We start from the raw sequence: 16,383 nt of genomic DNA on the forward strand, positions 1-16,383 counted from the left end.
TGCAACAACAACAACAACAAAAATAATAAGATAATGCAAAGGACTGATGCTTAGCCAATGATATTTTAAGAATAAGAAAGAATAAGGATAGAAAAATAAATAAGAATGAGGATACATACATACATGGATGACAGTGTTAAGCTTGGTTCTCAAGAGCGTGAAGCGTCAAGGGCGGCCTCCCACCCCATCCCGAAAGTGGCAAAGTAGAAAGGAGACAAGATTTTGAACCAAACTGAATCCTGACCTGGCTCCTTATAAACTATCTGAATTTGGATCTGTTGTTCCACTTCTCTGAAGAGTTTCCTTACAGTGTCTTCATCTGTAAAGCAGGGATGGTAAGGGCAGCATCCTGGTGATGTTGTGGAGTTAGAAATAACACTTGCGAACGAGGCAGCATATGGCCAGTTCTGAAAAAGGTATCTGGTGAAAGACTGCAAGAATGAATGAATGAATGAATGAATGGAAAGAAATGCAAACAGAGCAGGCTTAAACCAAAAGGCAAGACTGTCTGCATGGAAACAACAGATTTAAAAGCAGAAAGAGGGAAAAGAGAGTTTTTCTAAGCAGGAGTGTTGGCTCCTGAACAGTGTGCTTAAACTTTAAAATATATTGTGGTTGAGGCAGAATCAACTCATGGCTGGCTGGCCCTCCGGTGGGTTTTCAGAGGCTGTAAGAGGCACAAGAGGAGACGGTCCATCTTTCTCCCTTTAAGCCACTGGCAGATTCGAACTGCCACAGAGGCAGTCAGCAGTGCAACTCCTTACAAACTAGACCACTAGAACTGTTTGGAAGAGTCCTAGCACACAGCTGTAAGGTTGTGCCAGAGAACTTTCCACTGGGCTCTGAACCACAGCATCCCTAGACATAGAGCGGGCACTCCTTCCTTTGTGTATTTCATGTAAGAAGGGCAGCACTGGTCAGCTTGGCCACACAGCAGCCTCAGAGATCAGGGTTCAGGCGCCAACCCCTCCCTCCTGCAATCATCACAAGGCCACCCTGCTTTGAGGACACCAGTGAAGAAGGCTGCCTCCCAGGAGGAGAAGCATTCCCGCCTCAGAAATGTTCCTGGCTAGCCCCCTGGGTCCTGCTGCCCTTGCCCCAGCCCGAGGCCCACCCCCGGCTCCTGCACGCTCCAGGGCCCCACATCCTAGGGCTGGGAGAACACTCTGAACATAAAATTAAATCCATTCTCCTTGGAGCTTGTAAACGAACACTCTTTTATTCGCTAGGCATATTCTCTCTTCTGTGTGCCGTGTTTTTGGCTGGTTTCCATGGCAACAAAGAAGGGTGAATGATGGAGCGGTCAGAAAGCAGCCATCAGAAAGCAGGTACAGGTTGTTTATTTCCTTTCCCCATCCTCAGGAGGCCGAGGGCTGCAGTTAGGAGTAGTCACGACTCCTCCACTCTGCAAACCACTCACAACAGAAGCTTTGAGTTCCTCCCCATTGTGTTCACTGGGGGGAGGGGGGGGGCAGAGGAGCAGGGGCTGTAGTCCGGCTCAGTGAGAAGCTCTTCCTCCTGGAGGTCAGGCCAAGCTGGGTATCCTGCAGCTTTAGAACACTCCAGTCCGCAGTGCCTGCCACAAGTCAACAACCAGCTCCTCTCGGCTGGCTGCTGCCTTTGTCCTGCGTCTGAGAGTTAGGGGGGTCCTCTGCCACCTGGGGTTTGCTCTCAAGCACCTGCCGGACCCTCTGCATGCCTGGGAAGAGGAGGACAGAGTGGGATGGATGGGACAGAAATACAGAGCAGGAAGAAGGGCCTGGTGGGGACTGGGCTGGGAAGGTGGACCACTCACCCAGGTGGAGGCGGTGGGCCTTGTCCGAGAAGATGAAGCGAAACCAGCCAGGCTCTTTACACCCGAAGGTCTTGCCAAAGGACAGCAGCACTTTGTTCTCCAAAAACTGGCGCCAAAGCATCATTTCCCCCTCAAAGGTGGCCTCAGGCAGATACTGGGAGGGGAAGCGGGGCTCAAGGCGCAGCCAAGAAGGAGTCCAGCCTCAACCTACACTTGTTCCCCCGATACATGAAGGCCTCTCAGCCTCCACCTTCACCTGTTTTACCTTTCTCAGGTCAGCCCAGATGAAGAAGCCTGCCCCCCGACACAAGAAGGGGATCCCCAGGGCCCGGAGCTCTTCTGAGACGTAGGTGTGGGCAGTCTTGAGGCGGGCATGGTTTTCCGGCAGGTACACTTGGCTGATCCAGTCTGTTTGGGTGGACACCAAAGGATAAATAAATCACCCCCATCAGTTCCCCACCAGGTTTGTCTCAGATTTGAAAAGGAAAGAGCCACAAGCTTCTGAGGATGAGTTAGCCCCTTTGCGAGGAGGCTGGGAGCCCTGGTGGTGGCACAAAGCGTATGGTATCAGGCTGCCAGAACGCTCCTTAGAAATGTCCTTGTCTCAAAAGAGCATCCTGGTTGCTTTTCTCCTAAGACAGATCCGTTTGTTCTTTTGACTTCTGTTGCTGTGGTTAGGTGTGGCCAAGTCACCTGTCCTGCTCTGTCATCATGGTCTCCACGATATTTAAGTGCAGTGGGGCAGTCACCGTGTCATTCGTCTCATTGAGGGTCTACCTTGTTTTCTCTAACCCTCCACCTTTCCCTGCGTGATGTCTTTTTCTAAGGGCTGGCCTCTCCTGACAACATGTCCAATGCATGTGAGACACAGCTTCACCGGCCTTGCCTCTAAGGAACACCCTGGTCACAAGGTTCAGACCTGTTCTTCACAGCGTCGCTATGAGTCATAGTGCGCTCGATGGCACCGAACAGCAAGAAGCAGTGGCAATCATAAGAAATTTTTGTTATCGAAACTCACTTCCTGAACCTAGGGAAAGAATAGACAGCTAGGGGAAAGTGAACTCCATGCTAACAGTTGGTTTTGCGTTGTTTTCTTCTGTTAATCTCTAGTCATTCCTTAGTTGCCTCTGTTCTCTGTTTTCCTGTGCTCACAGCTTGTAACAATGAGTTCCTGCTGGCCAAGTGCCTGCTGTACGTCAGGTCAAGCCTAATTTCATTAAAAACCATAATAACTCAACCAGACAGGCACCACTAGGATCCCTATTCTACAGACGAGGAAGTGAGGCTCGGAGAGGTGGGCAATGTGTATAATTATACAGTCAGGCACTGACCTAGTAGGGTATAAACCCAGTCTGGACCCAGCGCTTGTGTTTTCAACCACTCTCAATTCTTCTTTCTAGAACCATCCCTGATTTTGGACAATCCCTCATCACAGTTAGACTGGGAAGAACTCCCCCAGCCCCCAACCATTTCAGGTCACCAGGCCCAGGTAGTCACCTTGGTCCCGGAGCAGCTGCGCCATCTGGTACTGGGCCAGGCCACTGAGGCCATGGTAGCGGCAGAGGGAAGCCACGGCACTGGCCACATCTGGGTTTTCTGTGTACAGCGTGCCAAAGCGGAGCCCAGACATCCCGAAGTCCTAGAGGAGGATGGTAGATAGGGAGTGGCCAGTCCTTCTTGGAGGAAACCAGTTCCACCCCTCTTGCCACCTGTCTGACACCCGCATGGCCAGCCAGGAGCTCACCTTGCTGGTCGCCCACATCACGTGGGTCCTCTGGGGGTCAGGAAGCCTGTAGAGAGCACACAAAGGGAATAGAAGGCTTCAAACAAATGGGGAGATGAGGACTGAGTCGGAATCACCAATCCCTTTAGAACTGGGCAGTAAACTTAAACCTCCGGGCCAAGTCCAGTCCACCGCTTATTTTTATAAATAATGTTTGACTGAAATACAACCACATTCACTCATTTATATATCGTCGATGGCTACTTTTGTACTACTATGGACTCCAAAGCCTAAAGTATATAGGCACTATCATGTTAGATAGAGAAAAGATCAAAGTTGTCAATGATTTTATCTGACTGAGATTTACAATCACCACCCTTGCTACCTGCAACAAAGAAATAAAAATACACATCACATTGGGAAAATCTGCTGTCAGAACAGGACCTCTTGAAACTGCTAAAGAGCAATGATGTCAGTGTAAAAACTAAGGGGCACCTGACCCAAGTCATGTTCTTTTCTATGGTCACTTACTATGCATCTGAAAGTTGGACAATGACTAAGGATGACAGATGAAAAACCACGGCCTTTGGGTTGTGGCGTAGAAGGAGAGTACTGAATATCTCACTGACAGTCAGGAAAACAAGCAGGTCGGTCTTGGAGAACGTAAAACCCGAGTGTAGGTTGGAAGTAAGAATGGTGAAACTTCACCTCACATACTCTGGGCATGTTGTTAGGAAGGGGTTGTCCTTGGAGAAAGACATCCTGCTTGGAAATGGAGGGTCAGTCAGTGAGAGGAAGACCTTCAATGAGAGAGATGGACACGGTGACTGCTGGAGTGGGCTCGAGGCTATCAGAGATGGGGAGGACGGTACAGGATAGTGTAAGGCTCGGATCTGTGGTTTACAGGTTTGCTGTGAGCTGCAGTTGATTCAATGGCACATAACAAAAACAACTTGCATCAACAACAAATGGATAGAGAAGCTGTGGTATATTCACACAATGGAATACTACGCTGCATTGAAAAACAAGACACTCATGCAACTATGCAAATTATTCAAATAATTATTCAGTTATTCAAAATGGGCAACCCTGGAGGAAATCTTGTTGTTATTGTTGTTGTTATGTGCCATCAAGTTGCTTGCAACTCATAGTGACCCTGTGTATAAGAGCTCTATACGCTCTTCTATCCTGTGCCAACCTAGCCATCTCAAATGCACTTATTCCCACCTCCCTAGTCACAGAATCGATCCATCTCATCAAAGGTCCTCCTCTCCTTTGCCGCCCCTCCACTCTGCCAAACATGATGTCCCTCTCCAAGGACCAGTCCCTCCTTGATACATGCCCAAAATATGTCAGACAAAGCTTCAGAATTCTTGACTCCAGGGAACATTCTGGCTTTACCCTCTCCAGGACAAATTTGTTTGTTCTCCTAGCAGTCCATGTATATTCAACACTCTTCTCTGGCACCACAGCTCAAAGGCATCAATTCTCTTTCTATCAAACCTAGTCACTGTCCAACTCTCTGATGCATAGCACGTAACTGCGAAGACTATAGCCCGGAGCAGGTGCACCTTAGTCTCCAGTCTGACACTGTTGCTCTGAAATCATGCTGAGTGAAATATCTCAGTCACAAAAAGACAAATATTGCACAGTGCCACTGTTGTAAAACAGGACTGACATCAGAGTTGGGGTGAGATTGAGAAAAACTGAATAAATTATGTATAGTGCATTGAAACAGATGAGGGAGAGGACAGTTTAATAGTGATATGTAATTGGGTATTATGGTTTTGACAAGAGTCCAGAATGAAGGTTGCATAGTGGAGTGTACTTGGGGGGAGAGGGGGATTGTATACCAATGAAAGAATTTTTCTTTTACTTTTCAAAGAGAGGAGAAAACTGGGGGAGGAGTGGGTAGGGAGAAAAGTCCAATAATGAAGGAAATATCTGTAAAATATCTGTAAACATCCATTAAAAGTAATAAAAAAAATTATAAAAAACCAACAACAATTTGCCCACCTTTGATTCAAATCAAGTATTATCTCCTCAACAAGACCTTCCCTGACCAGCCCTAAGCATACACATCTACTCAGGGACCCCAAACTGATTACTCAGTGCTCCTCAGATTTCTTTTAAGCCCTTCTCATGGCCATAAGCAAATGACTGGCTGAATAGTTAGCTACTAAGGGTTTTATTTTCACTAGCTATAAAAGATAACAAAAGAAGAACATATACCTTTCTGGTTTGCTTTTGTAGCCTCAGTATCTAACAAAGAACTTTCCTCTCACAAGAGGTTCATAAATATTTTTTAAATTACTAAATGAAGATTACATACAAGTCACTTTTTTCTCTGCTTTGTTTTTCTAATCCATAAATGAACAAGAGTAATGCTCCATGTCCTTATACTTTATAAGGATTAGATAAGAGGCATAGGGCTCTGAACTGGTTCTTTCTGGTTGTTAGGACTAATAAAGCAAAACTAGGGCAGACAAGAATTTGCAAAATGTGGGTGCCTAAATCAATAACTGGAATGGGGACAATTACAAGTTGAAGCCCTAGAATGGGAAATTCAGAAGAGGAGTAATAAGTCCTTTTAGGAGCTTGATGCAGAAATTATTGCCAGGATGGTGGAGAGTGACATAAAGTGGCTTGGTGGGCTGCCATTGTTGAGCCAGGCACCATTGTTTCTGATTCTGCTGATTAAGAAACTGGGGTAATGGGGGAGGGTGTGTCAGAGACAGTGAGATTGGCATAGGAAAGGGCAGAGTTTGGGGCTGTTGTACATAGTGTCGCTATGAGTTGCAGATGACTCAACAGCACATAACAACAACAACATCTAGCCAGTGAAAAAGCTGCCTTTGTTTATTAAGAAAGAGATTAAGTTTTTAATTGTTGTTGTTTTTGTTGTACACCATTCAATTGGAACCAAGCCATAGCTGATTCTTCATGGGGTTTTCAGTTAATTGCCTAGGAAGAGATTGCCCATCCTTCTGCCACAGAGCAGCTGATGGATTCAAACTGAGTGCCTTCAGGGTTGCAGCACAGTTTCTTACCACCAGGCCACCAGAGCTCCCTAAGCTTCTAATAGGGTAGAAACTTTTAAAACAACAGTTGAAGTAATTTCCAATTATTCTGGTTCATTCACATTTTACAAATTTTGGCACATTCTGATTTTGTTTCATCAATTATGACTGAATCAGAAAAGGCCAGTTCAAAGCCTTGATAGAAAGTACTTAACAGAGTTGAAAATTCTGAATAAATGTTAGAACTGCTAAAATCTCGTAAGTCAAGTTTACAAGGGACTTCAGAGATGCTGTTGTCCCAAGTGTTTTCAAATGTCTTTTAGCCACAAATTTCATCTGCCAAAACCAAACCTAACATTTAAGTATCTAGAAGTGCTTGGCACATAAAAAATTAAATTGCAGCTTCTCAAGGGATGGAGGAAATCGCTAAGGATGCCAGCTTCCCTTCACAATTCTATGATGGTTAGTTTTACATGTCAACTTGTCTAGGCTATATCATTCCCCATGGTGTGGCCAAATATTAGTCTAGAGCAAATTATCTCTTATTATATAATATAATGGATGTGATATAATATAATTACTTTTCATAATGCAATCTAATGTCACCAACCATGGCATTAGTTGAAGTCACACCAGTGTAGGATGGACCCTAAAGTTAATCATTTCCAAATAAGAGAGCAGAGATAGCCCACAGAGGGAGACAGATGCCATGTGAAGACCATCTATAAGCAAAGGAACCACATGAATAGCGGGCAGACACCAGAACTAGATGGGAGGTTCAGAGAAGCCACGGACACAGCTGAGAGTCTCATTTGGACTTATGATGAGAAAACAAAATTTCTTTTCTGTAAAGCTATCCATTTGAGCTATTTCTGTCACACAGCACTAGATAACTAAGACAAATTTTCAAACCATTGATTTAGTCCAACTCTCTCATCTTCCTATTAGGGGGTATGAGGGTCAGGGGAATCAGAGGATTTGACTGGTTAGGTTCTGTGGAACAACAGGGGCTAGTGGGGTGCTATGGGATACTGGGGTGGGGGCGGAAGCAGCTCTGTCAGGGTAACCTCACCTTTCTAGGCTCAGGACACTGTGGTAGGTGGCTGACTCCTCAAACACTGACAGCATGTAGACCTCATCCACAACCACGTGCAGCTTGTGCCTGAGGGTGGGTGGCAGGGAGGGGAGAACTTAATTCTTAGAGTAAATATAGCTCCCAGGTGGGGAGGCAGTACCCCAGAAATCCAAAGGACTGTGGTCCAGCCCAGGTGGCCAAACGTTTTTCCCCCTAGGAACCCCTGTATTCCATCTATTTTTTTTTCAAAGTAAATGATTAAACTCAACCAAACTCATTGTTAGCAAGTCGATTCTGACTTTCAGTGGCCTCACAAGCTACATTAAAGCTGCCCCAAAGGGTTTCCAAAGCTGAAAATATCCGGGGAAGCGGACAGCCCCATCTTTCACAGAGCAGCCAGTGAGTTCAAACCACTGTGACACCAGATCTCATTAAGAAGATGTTGTTGTTATTCCCATCGAGTCAGAACTGACCCAGGGCTAGGCCTCCGGTGGGTTTTCAGAGGCAGTTAATTGCACGGAAGGAGACTGCCCATTTATCTTCCTCAAGCAGCTAGTAGATTTGAACCTCGTACCTTCAGAACTGCAGCACAGCTTCTTACCACTGGGCAATCAGAGCTCCCCAAAATAAACACCAGTGGAGCTTATAAAAGTGATGAAGAGGAAAGGCAGTTCAATACACAGGTCTCAGATCCATCAGATTCAAGGCTGGCTGCATGTCTCACTAATCAGTATGTTTGGGCACAAATGTGGTCACTTGGACACTTGCAGCCTCAGTTTCTCACCTATTAAATGGCGATAAGAGGGTTTGGGTAATCTCCTTCAATGTAATTGTCAGCCTCTGAAAACCTACTGGAGGGTCAGCTATGAGTTGGTTCTGACTCAATGGCAATGAGGTTTGGTTTTGTTTTTCAGATACTGATAGAGTTGTTGGGAATTAAATGAGATAGATTCCATAACGCATACATACACCTAGAGCCTGGAGAGTGGGCGGTAAATGAAAGCTGTTGTAAAGTCCTCCATCCTCACCTTGCTGCCAGGCCAGGAACAAAGCAGGTACAAGTCCATGGTAGCGGGGAAGGGCCCTCCGGGCCTCCCAGGAATGCCCACCTCACACCCTGATATGTGTAGACACATGTGGGAATATGGGGAGGGCATCTCACCTCTGGGCGAATCCCAGGTACTCCTGCAGCTCTGCTGGGGTGTAGATGTCACCCAGAGGGTTCTGGGGGTTGATAAGGATGAGGCCTCTGACTGTCACATCCTGAAACCAATCAACGGAGCAGGAGAGCCTCAGGGGACCCTCCGCTTCTCTCAAAGGCCAGGGCCTCAAAGTCCCAGCACTGGATGAGATGGCTGGCTGATATCGCAGGGCAAAGGGATGTGTGTTCACGACCCCACACGGGGCAAGTAAGGACCCAGAATGATGCCTGCAGCTTTGTGTCAGTCATGAGAAGGAAACACGCCCACAGAACAAAAGCCAGAAAGGTACAGGCCCCCGTGGCAGGAGAGGCTGCTCTGGCTGGTGGGATTACAGGGCGGTGTCTGTACTTTCCAAATTTCCTCCATGAACCATTTTGATGATGGAGAAAGGAAATGAAGGAGATAGATGTTTAGAAAGGGGTCCAAAAGGAACCATTAAAGGATTGGCCTTGGCCTTCCCCCTTGATTCCAACTCCCCGAGGCCACACAGCTCAGAGTAGAAGTGTGCTCCAGAAGGTTTTCAACAGCTGATCGTACCAAAGTAGGTCACTAGGCCTTTGTTCCAAGGTGTCTCTGGGTAGATTCAAACTACTAAACTTTTAGTTAGCAGCTGAATATGTTAGCTGCACAACCCAGGACTCTTCAGAAGGCCCCAGAGTCCCTCAAAGTGGGGTCCACAGACCACCCCCTCAAATCACCTGGGAGACCTGCCCCCTCAGCTCCACATCTGACCTCAGCCAGAATCAGGTGGAGTGGGAGTGGGAGGCAGGGGGGAGGATGGTGAAGGGGCGTATGTTTCTAAGCCCCTCTGAGAGCACTGAGTCCTTCCTGGGAAGCCAGTCCATGAACAGAGTTCCGAGTGACCTCTAGAACAGTCAGCCCGATGCTAACACCCTACTGCCCTGGCCCCACAACAGGGTCGCAGCCCCACTCCCAAGAGGAGGTCTGTCACTGGAAGAAGGGGCAAGGCCCTGTGCAGACCCACCCACTCCCCAACCTTGGGCTTAGATTGGCCCCCAGACCTCAGAACGAGCTCCCTGCAGGGCCATTTCCAGCTTCTCCACTGTCAGCTGGAAGGGACGTGTGTCTGGTCCAGTGCTCTGGAATGAGACCCCCAAAGCCACCAGCTCAATTCATTGACCCTTATACCTGAACTTTCTGGCCTCTCCTCAGCCCTGTCACCCCAGCCTCCTTAGAACAGTCCCCAGAACAGAGGGGGACTCCAGTCTCCCTCACCACTGTCCACTTCTGCCTCACCACAGCAGGGATGCCCAAATCAGACTTCCATTTCTCTCACTAGAGTTCCAGGATTTACATCTGGGGTAACTCCACCTCCTTCACCACCCACTGGGTCTTGGTTTTTACATCTACTCCAGGGATCTCAAAGCTTAGACCTTAAATCACCAGGAGACTAAACTAGCAGACACACAACAGAAGGCTCCACTCTCCTTTCACCTGCAACCAGAGCCCTCGGCATGGCCTCTCCCATGGTCAACTTCAAATTCAGGTGCAGGATGTTCTGCTGACAGAAAGAACAAGATCCCACCCGAAATCCCAGGAACACTTACCTCACTGTCCAGGTAGACATACACCAGTCGGACGTTGCCATAGAGATAGATGTGCTGTGTGATGGCTCCGTAGAAAGGGGTCGGGATCAGGAAGGCATCTGGGGGCAGAAGCGGACCAGGGCTTGTCACCCTGTGGCCAGTTCACCCCAGGACCCCATCCACTAGGCTTGCTGCTTCTCCCTTGAGGAACATTCGGGGGCATTCTTTCTCCTTCAACAATAGGTCTCCCCTAAACCCTAAAATTCTTCCTGAAGTTTGGATTCAGTGAGATCAATTTCTTTTCTAATAAAGACTCAAAACCTCTCAACCCCATTGTCATCAAGCCAGCACCGATGCACAGCTGAGCTGAGTCTCCAGTGGGTTTTCAGCGGCTATAAATCACAGGGGAGGAGATTGCCCCTCCATCTCCCAAGGAGCAGCTGGTGGATTCAAACTACCTGCCTTTGAGTTGGCAGTACAACTCCCTACCCCTAGGCTACCAGAGCTCCCTGGTGACTTGTCAGCATTTAACGAGCATCTACTATATTCTGGGAGCTACGCCAACCACGGCTCTGCATTGTGTATCACTGGGTCTTCTTGATGATGACCCTGTGAAGTGGGCACTGTTATCTTCTTTATTTTACAGATGAGGAGAGTGAGGGTTAAAGGGCCCTTGTGAAGCTCTCATCATGCTGGATGGCTCTAACAACAGAATTGGGAGCGGGGAGTAAAAGTTGCAAAACGATTGGTGGAGATTCAACAAACGGGAAAATGTGACAAAGTCTAGGACTGTCCAAATAGAGAACGTGCTGCTTCAGAAGAGGTGAGTGCCTCACCCTGGGGGCCCTACGGTGAAAGGTAACTATTTGGAGACTGGTCAAAGAGGGAAGTCTAACTAACTGTGGGCAAGTGGACGGGATGAGGTGACCTCCAAGAGCCACTCAACATGGGGAGACACTCCTCTAGTTCTGAACAGGATGTATTGTCAAGGTCAGTCAACCCGCCTTTCTCCAGGAATGAACCAAATTTGGTTTAAGCCAACCAGGGGTTTCCGAGTCCCCCTGACCAGGAATTGACTGAATGGGCTTCCGTTGGTTCTGACCAATGAGACCAAGAGGAATTCTGCGGGGGACTCCTTTGAAAAGGAGGCCCTATCTGACCCCAGCCTGAAGACAACAGACAGGCAGGGCACAACCTCGCTCCCTTCTTCCTGCTCTGGGACAACATGTCAGGTGAGGGTGCGACAACCACCTTGGGACCATGAAGGAGAGGTGAGATGATCCCAGAGTGGCAGCGCATAACATGACACCACGCCAGTTCCTCGGAAGTGCAGGTCCCCGGGGTCCTGTTGAGCCACTGACTTGCGTCTTGATTCATCTGCTACTGTACTACAGCCCCGAGCATCCTGACCCAGCAGTCTACTCACCCCCGGCCTCACACAGCACCGTGGCCAGGGCAGAGAGGAGGGAGGCGCAGCCATTCAGAACAACCACCTGAGGGCGACATATCCAAGGCACAAGATGAACCTGTCCCTGGAGAGAGCAAGGACCCACAGCCTACGGGCCTGCATGGCACTCAGGTAAAGTCAAAGAGTCCCTCCTGAGTGTCCACCAAGTGCCCAAAGACCCCTCCTGACCGCCAACGAAAACCCTGAGAATGGAGCCTGGTGGGGAGCTGGTCCCTCTGTGAGTCTTACCTGGAGTATTTGGGGCAAAGAGGGACCAAAGAACAAAATGGGGCAGAACTCTATCCAGACCCTAAAGGTCAATCACAGTCACTGCCATGGACTTGGAACAGACTCCTAGCTGTCCCTTCAGTGGGTTTTCAGAGGCTGTAAAATCACTCGAGAAGAGACTGCCCATCTTTCTCCTGCAGAGCAGCTGGTGGATTCGAATCATCAGAGAGAGCACGTCGCTGGGCTAGCAGGGCAATGCCCTACCCACTGTGCCACCAGTGCTCCCCTGAAACATATCAAACCTAAGTGAAAGGCAGCATTCAGTCCCACCTGACCCCAGGTCAGCCACACGTCGGGAAGAGGAGGCTCTCAGAGCAAGGAAGAGCAGAGGGATGGAGACTCACATTCTCTGGTTTGAGCGGTGCTGGGCTCTTGCAGTAGAAAGACAGGAATCTGGCCACTTCCTCCCGGAGGCTGGAGATAAGCAGACAGACAGTGTCTGCCAGGGGGCGCTCAACCCTCAGTCTGAATCACACTCCTCTGTGACTCTTCAGAGAGCGGCAGCCATCGCCGCCCCATCCACAAAGGGGCGTGAGGTCAGCCTGCAAGTCTGCCCTCCCTCACCCACGTGCATGGCAACTTCCATGGCTCTCAACACCCAGCTCCACAAAACCAGGAGACTTCAAGACCATCAAAGTCATGCTCTACATGGCACCCTGGTTAACAAGAAAATAAAACAATACTAAAATGCTATTACCATGAGAACTATTATTATAGGTATTATTGATAATATGAGCAAGTACTTACTGACGCAGATGCTGTTTAGAAAGTGTTACTCATTTGATTTTCCTAATAACCTAGTTATACAGTCACGGCTATTATTGTCAGGAAACGCGCATGGCTTAGTAGTTAAGGAGCTGTGCTCTCAACCCAAACGCACAAGGTTCGAATCCACCAACTGCTCGGCAGCAGAAAGATGAGAAAGCTCCTCTAGAGGGGTTTGTTGTTGTTGTTGTTGTTGTTGTGTACTGTCAAGTCGGAATCAACCCATAGCTCACCCTCCGGCAGGTTTTCAGAGGCAGTTAATCACACAGGAGGAGACTGCCCATCCTTCCAGCACCCTCCTCCCCACTAGTGTGATTTACAGCCTCTGAAAACCCACTGGAGGGTCAGCTACAGGTCTGTTAAAATTCGACGGCACTTAACAACAACAACTAGTATTGTTATTCCTATTTTGAAGATGCAGTAACTGAAGTTCAAAGAAACCTTCATGCTGCTAAGTGGCCAAGTCTACCTTCAAGTCCAGCGGTCTGACTCCAGGCCCGCCCTCTGACTTACCATTAGAATGCATGCTTTGGAGTCTGCCACCTTGAGATCAAATCCTGCCCTATCAGTAAGCCCTTAAAACGCTGTCTGGCCCATAGGAAGTTTTCTACAAATGCTACTAGTATACTTAAAGGTGCCCTGGCAGGATGGTATGTAAATTATCGAGCTAACCGAGAGATCAGTGGTTCAAATCCACTAGCTGTGCTGCAAAGAAAGAAGGGTGGCCTCCTTCCATAAAGATACGTAGTCCTGACACCAGCTCGAGGTTTGCAGTGAGCAAGTACTAACTTGAGAGCAGCGGATTTGGGAGTTTTGTGATTTTTAAAACGATAAGCATTTTCTACACCTCTCATCTGATCACTAGGGACAGGGATAAAGGTGATTCAGGCTCCCCTTACACGCCAAAAGGAACTGAGAAAATGCCATAAACTCCTCACTTGAGGGTCCTCCCCATACCTCACTCATGGATTCAGGTAAAGGACCACCTGAGCTGGTGGGGCTGGAAGGAGGCACCTGTTCTCTACAGAAGCTTCAGGAGACCCGACGAGCCCCTGACAACCAGGCCCAGGCCATCAGCCTACAGCCAGCTTCCTCAGGCTGATATGAGGCACTGTGGTCTAGCTCTTTGTCATAGAAGGCTGAACTGTGCATTGTGGGATCTCTCATCTCTACCTACTAAATGTCTATAAATTCCCCCCCCTTTCCAGTTGTGACAACCAAAAAATGTCTTCAGATGTTACCAAATGTCCCGGGGCACAAAACCACCCCCATGTGTGATTCCCTGTTCTATATTCAAGACTTACAACAGGTGCCCCCTCCAGTCAGGGTACTGTAGCAGGGACGGCTCCACCCGCCGCGTGGCGCTCTCGCTCAACTGGGGACAGAGAGGACAGAACATGAGGGCCAGCAGTGCCGCCTGCAGCCACCCGGCTCTTCCCACCAAGCTGTCAGCTTCACAGCCTCGGGCTGGGTGTGCTCCTCAGAGAGGCCCCAAGAGGAGCAGCGTGGATACAGTATGTTCACGCCCATTCTGCAGAAGAGGAAACGGAGACTCAGCAAAGAGAAGTGGGGCAACCTAGTCACAGAGCTAGCAGTCGGCAGAGCAGAGCATCCAGGCTTTTCACTAATCCAGTGCTGTGCGTCCTACGACACTCCGGCTTTGGGAAAGCGGAAGCGGATCTGCTCAGGGAGTGAGTGGCAGGAGATGAAGATACTCTGCGAGTCTCCGGGGTGGGTTGACGGGCGAGCTCAGGAAACGGATGTCCTCACCACAGTGCTGGTTCCAGCTCCACCAGACACTGTTGTCCAACAGGCTCAGCTCAACCTCACGCTTTGGGAAAACGTGTGGGCTTCTAGCCAACCCCTCCCTGGCCGGTTGCTGGGTGAGGACTACCACAGACACGTGCTCAGGAAGGGCCGTGGGCAGTGGGCCAAAGGTAAGACAGGACACCGGACAATGAGAACGGCTCCCAGCTGCCGTGTCATCTCTCCCTTCTCAAATCCGAGTCCACTGGCCACTTGCTACATGGGCTGCTGAGTATCTGAAATGCAGCTGGACCGAATGGAGACATACTAACTTTTCAAGATGTGGAATGAAAAAGTATATCAAATATCACACCCGTGTTTTTATGTATTATTCAAATAGCAATATTTTGGATATCAATTCTCATTACCAGCGAGTTAGAGCTGACTCATTGAAGACCCATCACTGGGTTTCTGAGGCTGTCACTTACATGGGAACAGTGTCCCGAGACAATCTGGTGGATTTGAACCATCAGAGAGGAACACCCCTTGGGTTAGCAGTGCAACTCCCTACAGACTATTTCACTAAAGCCCCAAATTTTGGAAATGTTGTTATTGTAACATGACATTGAGTTACCTGAGACCCTGTGGACAACAGCTCTGAAGCCTGCCCTGTCCTGAGCCAATCTCACTGACTCCAGCACACCCAACCCCATTGCCCTAGTTATTGTACCCATCCATCTCATCCGGGGTCTTCCTCTCCTGTGCTGTCCCTCCACCCTTCCGAGGATGATGTCTTTCTCCAAGGATCAGTCCCTTTCCCTCCTGACCACATGCCCAAAGTCTGTGAAACGGCGCTTCAAAATCCTAGCCTCCAAGGAGAAACTTGGTTTTACCCTCTCCAGGACAGACCCATAGCAGGCTAAATAAAATATAATATTAGTTACTATTACTGGGTTTTATTTTACTTTCTTAACAGAAAATATAGGGAGTTCTGGTGGCCACGTGGTAAGAAGCTGCAATCTCAAAGGCCTAAGGTTCGAGTCCACTAGCTGCTCCACGGGAGAAGGATGGGCAAACTCTTCCTGTCTGACAATTCACTGGAGGCTCAGCTATGGGTCAGTTCCAACTAGACAGCACACTATAACAATGGCAATAGAAAGTTTAAGATTAAACACACAGCTCTCATTTTATTTCTATTAGACAGCACTGGGCTCTCTTAAAAGGTACCATGGGCTATATAGGTAAAATCTGCAGAGTTGGCCCCAGATTATTCAACTCCATGCACAACAAGATCAAATGAATGGGAGGGTGGAGGGACAGCAAAGTAAAGGAAGACCCTCGAAGAAATGAATTGAGTAAGTGACTGGGGTGGTAGGGGTAGGTGTGTCAGAGACAATAAGGTTGGCTCAGGATAGAGCAGGGTTCAGAGTTCTTGTATAAGGGGTGGCTATGTGTCGCAAGCAGCAACTTGACAGCATTTAACAACAACATGTTAAAACTGGCCACTTAAAAGCATAAAACCACACAGACTTTCAACTAAGTACATTACATTAAAAGCAAAAGTAGAGACACTCAAAGATCACTGCTTCTTAACTATGTTAGCGTATTTTATTTCAGTCTATGTTTTTGAGGCTATTTACATGCAGAGCTCTGGTAACCCAAAGGTTGTGCTGGTAACCCACTTTGTTAGGTGCTGTCGAGTTGAGTATGACCCACAGTGATCCAATGAACTACTGATCTGGACTTTGTTCTGTCCTGTGCCAACCTCATTATTT

At 48.3% G+C, this 16,383-nt stretch overlaps 1 protein-coding gene across 1 annotated transcript in view; it reads right to left on the reverse strand.

The window, feature by feature from the left end:
* Positions 1-1,586: 1,586 nt before the first annotated feature.
* Positions 1,587-16,383, reverse strand: part of ACCS (1-aminocyclopropane-1-carboxylate synthase homolog (Arabidopsis)(non-functional)) — a 19,511-nt gene continuing 4,714 nt past the window's right edge. Inside the window, exons 3-14 of the mRNA XM_006896772.1 lie at positions 14,167-14,237; positions 12,442-12,511; positions 11,789-11,855; positions 10,384-10,481; positions 9,838-9,915; positions 8,776-8,876; positions 7,611-7,700; positions 3,540-3,585; positions 3,293-3,434; positions 2,061-2,203; positions 1,796-1,949; positions 1,587-1,699 (exon numbers count right to left, since the gene is read on the reverse strand). Of these exons, the coding sequence (XP_006896834.1) occupies positions 1,587-1,699; positions 1,796-1,949; positions 2,061-2,203; positions 3,293-3,434; positions 3,540-3,585; positions 7,611-7,700; positions 8,776-8,876; positions 9,838-9,915; positions 10,384-10,481; positions 11,789-11,855; positions 12,442-12,511; positions 14,167-14,237 (1,173 nt within the window). The remainder of the gene's footprint in view (positions 1,700-1,795; positions 1,950-2,060; positions 2,204-3,292; positions 3,435-3,539; positions 3,586-7,610; positions 7,701-8,775; positions 8,877-9,837; positions 9,916-10,383; positions 10,482-11,788; positions 11,856-12,441; positions 12,512-14,166; positions 14,238-16,383) is intronic.

The sequence above is a fragment of the Elephantulus edwardii genome, unplaced genomic scaffold (genome assembly GCF_000299155.1).
Source record: "Elephantulus edwardii isolate Elephantulus edwardi_28Jun2011 unplaced genomic scaffold, EleEdw1.0 scaffold00189, whole genome shotgun sequence".
NCBI classification, from domain to species: Eukaryota; Metazoa; Chordata; class Mammalia; order Macroscelidea; family Macroscelididae; genus Elephantulus; species Elephantulus edwardii.